At 43.3% G+C, this 11,515-nt stretch overlaps 1 protein-coding gene across 3 annotated transcripts in view; it reads right to left on the bottom strand.

The window, feature by feature from the left end:
• Window positions 1–1,409: 1,409 nt before the first annotated feature.
• The window catches only part of UNC45A (unc-45 myosin chaperone A), a 41,102-nt gene continuing 30,996 nt past the window's right edge, over window positions 1,410–11,515 (bottom strand). For all 3 annotated transcript variants that reach the window (XM_088472912.1, XM_088472911.1, XM_088472913.1), the window contains 2 exons: window positions 8,716–8,871; window positions 1,410–7,162 (listed from right to left, as the gene is read on the bottom strand). In XM_088472912.1, the coding sequence (XP_088329038.1) occupies window positions 6,887–7,162; window positions 8,716–8,871 (432 nt within the window). In that variant the 3' untranslated portion in view covers window positions 1,410–6,886. The remainder of the gene's footprint in view (window positions 7,163–8,715; window positions 8,872–11,515) is intronic.

Below are 11,515 nucleotides of genomic sequence, written 5' to 3'. Positions count from 1 at the left end.
AGGAATGCATCTCCCACAGCATCGACAGGTTTTTGCTGAAAAAAAAAAAAAAAAAGCCTTTGTCCCATACTTTAAAAAACAGCAACTAATAAAAAAAACACATGGGTATTCAATCTTCCAGTAGAGCTGGAGTATGGGGACATTTCACTTAAAATGCAGCCTTCTTTGTCAATTGGGGAGCTACCCTGTATTTAAGGAAATCTCTTTAGATTTCCAAAATTCACCAAATACCCCTCATGTCTCTCCAGCTCAGCATCTTTTCTTGTGTTAAAAACATTTATAATAAAACACCTTTTTTCTTCAACTCTATTCTTCTGTCCTCTCCAGGGCACTCAATTTTCATGTTCTTGATGTTCCTCTCTCTGTGACAGCCTCCCCTTCAGCTGTCTGCTATTACAGAGCCTCCTGTTATCTTCTCTCATTAGTGTAGCACGTCTACATTCTATAGGGCATATTCTCCCCTCACAGCACCCGATCTCCCCTCACTGCACAGCATCCCTCTCCCAGCACAGCAGGTCAGCACCCCTCTCCCAGCACAGCACCACTCTCAGCACAGCATGTCAGCACCCATCCAGGCACAGCATTTCAGAGCCCCTCACCCAGCACCCATCTCCCAGACAGCATATCAGCATCCCATACCCAACACCCATCTCCCAGCACAGCATTTCAGCACCCCACTCCCAGCACAGCATGTTAGCAACCCACTCCCAGCACCCACACAGCATGTTAGCACACCTCTCCCAGCAGCACAGATCACAGCAGCAGCTGAGTCAGCAACACCCATCACCGGGCCAGCTCACATAGCACCCCTCACAGAATTCAGCTCAGCACCCCTCACACATACTGTACATGCTGAGCTGACTTAGTCAAAACTACATTTTTAGAAAACTCATGCGTAGATAAACATACACACGTTCTGGGTTTTGTAACTACACCAAGATGATCAACCTGCATCTACTTTTGCAGGATTGAGGAGCTGGATGGAAAGAGTGGACGAGTCTCCCTTATTAACACTTTACCACCCACTTTTTTCAATTAAAATGTTCTCCTAAAATGCTGCTCTACATAACCTAATTTACATCTTAATTAACAATGAGTGTGAGGGGACGCTGGGATAGTCTTGTTTGCACTTAGAAATAAAATTTTGCTTTTCTGTATAAAGTGGATCTGGAAAGAGCAGAAGGCATTGCATCAATAGTATAGGGCAATGATTGTGGCTCCAGTTTCAAAATTGTTGGTAAGGGGTCTGAAGCATCCGTTTCAGTTATGAGGTATGGTGTGATCTTTGAGTTTGCATGTCATATATTATGCAGTGGTTAGTGCTGTACTTGGGACTTACATACTGGAAGCTTGGACACCATTTTACTTTTTAATCATAATAAAAACAAATACAAGTTCTTTGTGACCGATTTGTGATTTTTTATTTACCAGAATAATCCACAAACCAGTGATTAGCTTGGTATGAAAGATAATAACAGTGCATGGATGAACATTACAAATAAAGAATGAACAATGAATAAAATAAAGTGCAAGTGATAGCTGATGAGGTCCGTGAACACAGTAAGATAAAGCAAAAGAAATGGAATGTGTATATAGATCATATATCCAGTGCTTCTGAAAGCAGGCCACTGGAAAATGGGATTAGCCATAGGGAAAATCACCACACAGTACAATTTCTGGGTACACTGATTGCACTTCCAGCCAACAATACTGTGCATTTTTCTGCCTATGCTGGTCACACACTTAAGGGCACTTAACCAAATGGTCTGTTCATACAGCATGTCGGAAATCCAAAAGTCACTCAATTATTGCAGTCACTCATGTAAAAGTTATACATCACTTATACCTTTAGAATGTAAGCTCTCACGAGCAGGGCCCTCTTCCCCCTATGTGCTTTTCATGCCCTTACTTATACTATTTTTTACTCCATATTCCTTACAACAGCAACAAACACTTGACTTTTGCCACCCTGCTACTCATTGGAGTGATAAGACCGCTATTGCAGCAATGTTTATATATCATGTACTTGTCCTGCAATGTCTTGTACTGTAAGTCACTGTTCTGTTGTACTGCTCAACTGTTTATGTACTTTGTTGGGGTCTGCAGAACCCTTGTGGCACCATATAAATAAAGGATAATAATAATACCAGTCATTATTTATTAACATTTTATATAGTGCACACAGAGGGTCTCATTTAGAGCCGCTCATAAGCAGCCGTTCGCTCGTTCCGAGCGATGTTTGCACATCTGCGCATGCGTACGGATTGTAATACGCATGCGCGAACCAGTCAGTGCGGCCGAAAATCGTGTGCTCGCTAAATAGCGAATGCCTGCTATTTTGAGTGACAGGAGGAGGCGTATGTGGGTGGTAACAGGGGAAGGTGCTTGAAAACGGGGAGTGGAGATCAGAACGCAGCGTGCTTAAAGGTCAAAACGGGCGTTTTAAGGGTGTGCATAATTAATAAAGCAGCGTCATTGCCCACGTCACTGGGTTATTTTTAAGTCAGAACTGCTCGCAACATTGCGGTAGGAAAAACCAACCACAAGAATAGCGAGCAGTTCAGACGCCGTTCGATGTACTCGATTAATAAATAGCGGACATGACGTATGATGCGAGCGGCCAGGGGGCGTTTATTTCAAAATTACGACCGCAAGTTTTGTTCGCTCGTTCAGACATAGAGGCGTGAACAGACCGCAAAGAGCGAACGGTTCATTTGAATAGACACCCCTTTTTTCTGAACGAACGACCGCAAATAGCGTCCGGCTCTGAATCAGGCCCAGATTCCGCAGCTTTACAAAGGATATTTCAGTCTTTCACATCACCAGTTGAGCTTACCAATCTATGTTCCCCTATAGGAAAATGGAATGACCCTGCACCAAATGGATATCCTTGTCACACAATTTATCAGTTTACAAATAATGTGTTAACACTATATATAAAGGTGGGATAGGAGAAGTTGGTGGTGCTCCCCAGGGTTTATAGTTTCTGACTTAACGGGAGTTTATGCAAGGAAGCAAAAAACAAAGAAGAAATATAAAAAAAAAAATGGGAGGTGGGGGGACTCTTTGAAATGATTGTAGATTTAAAAACTGTAACTAGCTAAAACATGCCTTACTCCCAGGCACTAAAAAGGTATAAATGAGATCTGGTGGAGATGGGAGGGGTTAGAGGGACAGAGCTAGTTTTCATAACCTTTTAGTGCAGGGGTGGGGAACCTTTTTTCTGCCGAGGGCCATTTTGATATGTATAACATTATTTGCGGGCCGGGTGGAGGCCACGCCCTCCGTGTGATGTCACACAGGGGCGGGGCCACAATCGCCGGTGATTACAGCAATGCCCGAAGCATCCTGAGGATGCTTTGGGGAGCCATAAGGGCAGCGGTGTGACAGTCTGAAGCATCCTAAGGACGCTCCAGGTGGCACTGCTGCATACATTCTGGCCATTCTAGGCACCCTTCTAGCCAGATGAGGATAGTAGAAAAAAGCTCAGAGAGCCAGACCAAATGATTCCGGGGGCCTTATATGGCCCCCGGGCCTGAGGTTACCCATCCCTGTTTTAGTGCATGCCTCTCTAACCCACAATCAATACAGAAGTATCCTCCAACTTGTATGGTAGAGGAATTAAAATATAACTTAATAATTGTATATTATAAAAAATAGTTGGCAAAAAAAATATTTTTTTTTGCTGGAAGGGATGAAGAAATCACTCCGAGAATATCTATAGACCAGACAGCTCTCCTCTGAAAAGACAAGTATTTATAGAGCAGTTCTATATTCAACTTTTAAACTCCTCAATATATACTACTTAATTTAGTGGTGACCCATTCGGTCTATAGACATTCAAAGAGGGTTTTTTTTATTTGCCAACTATATACAATAAAAAGTTATATTTGAATTCTACAATCATATCAAAGAGTGCCCCCCAAAAATAGTTTTTTTTTGCTTCCTTGCATAAACTCCCCTGTTAAATCTATGTTCCCTACCACAAAGGACATACATACACACTAGGAATGATTTTTATTTTTCCAGCAGCAAATTAATCTACCTGTATGTGCTTGGAGTATGGGAGGAAATCAGAGCACCTGGAGGAAACCCATGCAAACATGGGGAGAACATACAAACTCCACATGCATAGATGAAACAGATCATTGAAGAGAACCATACACTAGGCCACAGAGAAAAACAAATATCGCAAATAACTTGACTGTCCCAAACACAGCCAAACTAATGACAGTCCAGCCACAAGACAGCAGTCACTCTTGGCTTTATAGGTCGTGGTCAAGCCCAGGTGACTCTTCCACGTCCATCTGCATCTGAGCACAGAAAATAAATTAACAGTGTGGCAACATCAGCATATTAAAAATATCTGGTGTAATGTGTACAATATGTGGCTTGTTCATATATTGTGCATGTGGTAAATAATATGTTGTTACACAATGTAATGCTCCCAAGAAGTAGCTCATGATCTGATTTACAATTCTTACAGTACCTGAAAGAGTTTGCATTAAATATTCTGGCTTTGTATCAATCCCTTCCTACATCTCCAATGCACTGGCAATAGTTCAGGTGCAAAGAGCACAGAAGTTATAGAAAGGCATCAAATTCTAACACACAGTGACGGGAGGTAAATGGCTGTGGAGGCACTGGCTAGTATCAGAGCCAGATATACAGGCACATATATGAACCCGAGGGTGCAGTAGTATAAAGTGCTGGAATTTTGGTGAGTTTTGATAAGGAATAATATAAAGATTTATAATATGGTTTTTACATTTTTCTTATAAGCTTTATAGTTAAAACTCTGGAGTATACCTAAGTATGACAGGAAAAGCTCTGTCTCACCTCACCGCACATCACTACTAACGCAGCAATATAATGTGCATTTAGCTTCATTGTGGGCCTCACAAGTACACTTGCTAACTAGTTATTTAAGGAGAAATTATGTATCAAAACTGTTGGGGATTATTTTTTGATCCTTACAGATTGCCATTCAGAGCTAACATTGACAGCAGTTTCTGTGGCATGCCTCCACGGACCTCAAGCTAATTTTAAAGGTAAGGCTGGGCAGTGCCAATGCTAGAACACCAGGGCCCTGGTGAAGATAATGGGATTAGGCTAATGCCCCACCTACTAACACATCACTCCTAACTTCTCCAATAGTACTACTCTTACCCTTTAAAAAAAAAAAGTACTACTTTTCCCTTTTTATTCACCATTGGAGACTTTGCATAGTAACAGAGACCAACATTAATGGATCACATATGACCGGGAACAAACAGTAACTTACAAGATTGATTCGCTCTACATTCGGCCCAAACTTCCATCTCATTAGCTTTAGGGCTTCTCAGAAGCACTCAGCATTCCAGCCTTGTTATGCATGCAGTGCTCAATGTGAATGCTACCAATAGAGGCTCAACCAAGCTGGCTCCTGGTACCAACCTGGGACTCTGTTATGGCACAGAGAGGGGAGAAAGAGGGCAACAGGGAAGACCCCCCTCCAAGATCACTACCTGGGAGTGGATAGGACTTTGCCTTGTAGGTAAACATTACATAAATAGACTTCTACACAATTATACATAAACGCAGTTAGGACTAGTTAATGAACTTGGTCAGCATAATGTCTGGAATGTGATTAATCATTAACCTAGAATTACTCAAAAGTTGTGTCTCTAGATTATTTTCTAGAAACTAAAAGCACAGCCCCCGACATTACTGCTATTACTGACACAGTGGCATGAACTGCTCTCACGTGCCAGGAAATTGCTGCTAATAAATTAGGTGAATGTTCCAATTCGGAATAATTTAGAGGGAAAAATATTAAAAAGTTCAAGCTCAAAAAGAACATTTCAGTAAGGCCATATACTCAGGTCATAAGCGCCAACATGCGCCCAGCGAGAATGACCAAAGATGTGTAGTGCTTTAAGTATTAAGGCTTAAGAGTTCAAATGATCTTTTTGGAACAACATTTGAATATGTAGAGTACAATCATGAGTCTGGTATGTTATGGGATCAGAGATTTCTAATATGTTTTTCTCTTTATTGTACTGAAACCATATGCAACTGCATATTCTGTAATTAATTCAAGGAATCACCCAATCAGTGGACAGCACTAGACTGCAGCAAGGCTCAGTTCACCAGGGTGTGGTAATTTAGGTTGACAGGTATCATGTCAACGAGCATCAGTTCGATATGAGAATGTCAACAAGGTTAAAATATCGGCATGCAGCATGTCAACCGTCAGCATGTCGACATTCATCAGGTCTACACTGAGGATATGTCGACAAGATAGAATGTCAATCCAACGTCCCTGGTGGTATAGCGGTCATCTACCTTATTCTGACAGCTGCAGCAGCTCCAGCGTGGCTTCTGGGTCCTGATGGTCATGTGACTGTCACTTTCAGGGCAAACCTCTGACAGAGCAGCAGTTTCGATGAGTATTATCCCCAACCCTCCCCGAAGTACCTAACATCCCCCTGCAGCCCATCTCTAACAGTCGGCATTGAGAATGTCGACATGTTGACCCATGTCTTCATGGTAACTTAACGATGTTCACCTGTTGGGAGACCAAAATGGAATGATCAACTTATTAAGCCCTCCTGCCAAATGACTGCTTAATAGAACCAATGTCAACACCTTGGAATACATTCATCATCAGCCAAATGGATTTTCAGATTGTCCAAGTCAACTGCTTTGTCTTGATTACTGATTGTTTTGGGACTACACTCTCCCATCTGGAACTGTATGGAGCACTCTAGGCATGATGTGATTTGGTGTAGCACATCTTTTAGGGTACACAGACTTTTGGGGAGGGGGAGATTTGTGAGTAGCTCAGGATGTTAGAAGAGTAAACCACCATCAATGCTCTCTCTCTGAACACTACAGAACTTCCTCAGTCAGATTGTGCAGAAACGATGGGCTTGATTAAGCCATACTCAACAGCTTTGGTTAAACACTCTTGCGCAGCTTGAGCCACTGGTCGTTTCTTTTCTTCCTTCTCATTCTTTGACAGAACAGTGAGGATCTCAAACATTTCACTCTCCATCAGCTTCTCCGCCAGCTCCTTGTCTTCACTCATCATGTTCAAGACAATGATGGAGCCGCGGTGCTGAAGTTCTATGTTCTCGCTGAGGAGCAAAGCCTGAAGGATCTGTAACCAGTGGACAGACTGCAATGACAAAGTGGCGAGAGTAGTCACATTAGGTTATGAATAAATATAAAGTTGAAGGCTGTAAAATCTAAATAGAATATAAATGGGTGAAAAATATACATGATACAGATAGCTCAGCTTTACACATCTATGAAACCAAGAAAAAGGCACATAGCATACCAACCATGGTGTGTCAAATAATCCCAACTCCTGCATAAAGTGAGCAAATATCTGACAAGTTCCTATATTTTATTTATAGCTCTCTATTATACATAGATCTATATATATTGTGATAAGATCAAGTTATGGGTGCCCTCTTTTGGGGTATATGGGCACTTCCAAACACACAGCAGCCAGGAAACCACACACCAGCCTAGGGTTTCCGTGAATTTAGCCAAAGCTAGTTTATTGTGCAGAAAAAGAAAAACATAAAATAAAGCCCTAACTCGTCTGGGCACTAGCTATACTTAGAGACGGGTTAGGTATACTCTCATCAGTGGTAGGACCCAATGCCCCTACCACAAACATAGGCACAGTACTCACGGTCATAAATCACAAAGGGGGCGATTCAATCCACATGGAGTTCAATAACAGCTGGGGAGGGAGATCCCAGAGTTATTCAATTCACCACGATGTTTACTTTAATGGGAAGCAGTTAAGTTGGAGAATGCCGATTCTCACGGCTTGACCTGGGTGTTTAGTCATGAGAACCATCATTTTCTGACTAAAGCGCCGGCCACAAGGCTGTTAGCGCCATGCTCAGCTGGAAATCAGCCTCGCGGCCGGCACTTTAGTCGGATTTCTCCTCGCACCCTCAGGAGGGTGCGAGAAGAAATCATTAGTCGGACTAAACAGCGCGCTGAATAGCGCTGGGATTTTGAGTTTAACAGGTAGAAATGCAAATTTTTTTTTAGTTTAAGTTCAGACAATTCCCTCTCTAAACCCATCTCATACGATGTTTTAGAACTGTATATGGAAAAGTTGGCATTCATATCAGCCATGTAACTGGCCCTTTCAGACAGAGAAGCTGGATCCAGTGCTGTGTGACACATTTTAGGGACACGTAGTCTTGTGTGCTTAGGAAAAGAAAACCCTCCGGTGATCGCAGCCATCTTACATATCTTCATGAGGGTGGAGGTAATTAAAAATGTGACATTTTGGTGGTCAGCTCACAAAACAGAATCTATCAAAATAAAATTGCTCTGTTCTAATTCTAATCGAAGTACACCAATATTTGTAGAAGAATCATTCCAGAATTCATATTGCTGCATTCACTTTCTAATCCTAACATAATGAAAATAAACATTATCATCAGAAAAAACATCTCCACTGCTAGCAATAGTCAAAATGAAAAATGTAGAATCTCTGAGCTAATAAATGTGTATTCCTTTTAATAACTGAGATTTTATAATGTAGAATTGAAACTTTTATGCGATTTTCATTAATGTTTGTTATGATACATACAGTGTCTATTCACTGTCCCTCTGCCCAGTGTGAAGAACATAACCATGTTATAAACTGGGCTGTACTAATCATTTCCAACGCAGCCACACAGAATGATCACTTCTTACCACTTGTATGATCCTCTGGCAAACCTTGGGCTGCAGAGAGGTCAGCATAGCGAGTGTCCCAGCAGCTGCACGACGTAGACGCTCGTCATCCTCACCACTGTACAAAACTAATAATTTTAATCGATCTGATCCCTCCGCCATAAACAATTCTTGTACCTAGAGGAAGCAAAACCATTCTTATAGACTGACAGGAGCACAATGCGCAATTGGATGTAGGCAACGGACATATTGTTAATTCTATCAGCAACTGCCTGCCACTTAGCTACCAATACCCCATAAATGTTCCATGTATATAAAAAAGGGCACATTAACTTATATATATTCCTACATGGCTTAAAAAAATAGTATAAACAAATTCAACGAAAAAGTTGCATTTGGAGAGGGAAGCATCAAACTCTTACACCAGAGGCAGCACAGTTGGTGTAATGGTTAGCATAGTACCGAGGTCTTGGGTTTGATTCCCACTATGCCGCTACCTGTGTGGAATTTGCATATTCTCGCCGTGCATGCGCAAGTTTCGTCTAGGTACTCTGGTGTCTTCCCCCACAATCCAAAAATATACTGGTACGTTAATTGGCTCCAAAAAAGAAAAAAAAAAAAAGTGTAAGAAGAAACGGATGTCAAACCGGAGAGTTTCCACTATCCCAGGAGCCCCGAGAACTCCCCTTCCAATTCTAGGACAGTGTGTAACATCATTATTGGGTGTTCAATATTCTTACTCCAAAACAGTGACAGAAACAGGTTACATTTAGCGGTTTATTTACCAAATGTAGGATTCTAAATGTAGGGTTCTGATAATTAAAAGGGCAGTGCTTATACTAGCAAGTAATGGCTAGTAAAAGCATTTCCCTATTAAATATCGGATATGAAAACAAAAGTGTTGATTTTTACACCCCTACACTTAGTAAATAAATCCCTTAATCTGCTTGTAAAGAGCATAGCATTATGAGTTTTGTAAAAGTTCTGATTAATGTACTGGCTAGATGATGAATAATGAATGCTAGGTCACCAGCCTAACTTACATGGCAGTATTTGGAACTGACTACTGCTACTTAAATACAGGGGTAAATAGTTTGAAATCTGAATAGTTATTTAAGACTAAGTACAGAGGCCCTGATTCAGAGCCGGACGCTCTGACAGAGCGGCCTCCTGGCCGCTCGTATAGCTGTGGGTGACCACCCACAGCTATAGCGAGCGGCCAGGAAGATGGTCGCGATGGTCAAGAACATAGCGACCATCGGGCATGCGACGAGACCCTTGTGGTAGGGTCTCGTTGCCGCAAGCCCTGGAGTGCTTTCGGCTCTATCAGAGCCGAGAGCACTCCCACTGACATCACTTGTGAGGTCAGTGGGGCCGGCCCCAGACGGTAGGCGTTCCCATGGGAACGCCTCCGTCTGGGCAGCCACACCCCCGGCACGCCCACCAAAGGGGGCGTGCTGTCACTCACCATCGACAGCACGCCCCCTTTGTAGCGAGACCCGGAGCGAAGGCTTGCCCGTCGCTATCCGGGTCTCGTGCATGCGCACGACGGAGCCGCCTCCGTCATGCGCACTGGGCCAACATCGACCCGCTTGCGAGCGGGTCTGAATTAGGCCCAGAGGGTGAATGGATTTTGGTACTTACCGGTAATTCCATTTCTCAGGTTCCACAGGTGACACTGGAACTCAAGACAATGGGGTATAGACGGTGGTAGAGTAAAGCCTGGCATTTTAAATAATTTAGAAGTGACTGGCTCCTCCCCCTCTATGCCCCATCAGCCCCAGTTTTAGAAACTGAGCCCGAGAGGAGACAGAGGACAACAGAAAAACGAGGGCCACAGAACGGAAAAAAGACCGACTGAAGAACCGTGACCCACAGCAGGGGGACACATGCCGTCACTCAACCATATAATGAACCAAACAAGCGGCAGGTACACAGCGCTTGGCAGGCGTACAGTGTACCCTGTGGAATCGGAGAAATGGATTTTCCGGTAAGTACCAAAATCCCGTTTTCTCCTGGAGCTCAAGACAAAGGGGATGTTCCAAAGCTAACTACCTGGGTGGGAAGCGCTGAGAACATGCAGACTACGTGGCCAAATGAAAATAGGAACTGCAAAGAACCGTAGTCCCAAATGAAAAGCAAGAGCTGAGGATCAAGCGTCAGCTGAAAACAGACCAACCCTAAACGTTGGTAGCAGAGAGCCCCAGCAAGAATCCATAGGAGAAGGGCAGCAACACGAGAACAACACTCAAGAAAACCGGACCAGAGTGAAAACAGGAAAATGCATCAGTCACTGACAGTAGAATCCCAGCACGGCATGAAAATTATATAAAGATATGTGTATAATCATACGTATATACAGATTCAGAGCTGATCCTGTCCACAGACTTCTCTAACAGAGTATAGATGAGGGTCAAGCCCAGTGCAGAACAGTTGACCAGGACCCTACTTGAGGTCCAACAAATTAGGGGGTTTTCAACCAGCGGAAGGGTTAGATTGTAAAAGTCTCTAACGAGTGGAGATCCCACTGGGCATGAGGCAGAGGCAGCATAGAGAGTGATGGAGACTACAACTCCTTGCAGAGGTCAGCAGGACAACCCATTCTGGAAACAGAGGGATAAAACAGCAAGTGGAACCCTTCAGCGAGCCCAGGCGAAGACTAGCGTCCACTTCGCCTGGAAAAAAACAACCAACCTCTGGCAACAGCGGGTCCTCGCAGGGTCTGATGACTCCACTGCGAGCCCCCTTCTCAGGGTCACCAGACACAGGCTGCAGTATCCGTGGTGGTGCACTCCCGGCGGCTCCCATGTAGCAGGTAGAC

Source organism: Taudactylus pleione, unplaced genomic scaffold (assembly GCF_031769625.1).
Source record: "Taudactylus pleione unplaced genomic scaffold, aTauple2 ptg000129l, whole genome shotgun sequence".
NCBI classification, from domain to species: Eukaryota; Metazoa; Chordata; class Amphibia; order Anura; family Myobatrachidae; genus Taudactylus; species Taudactylus pleione.
This window is presented reverse-complemented; position numbering and strand designations above follow the sequence as displayed.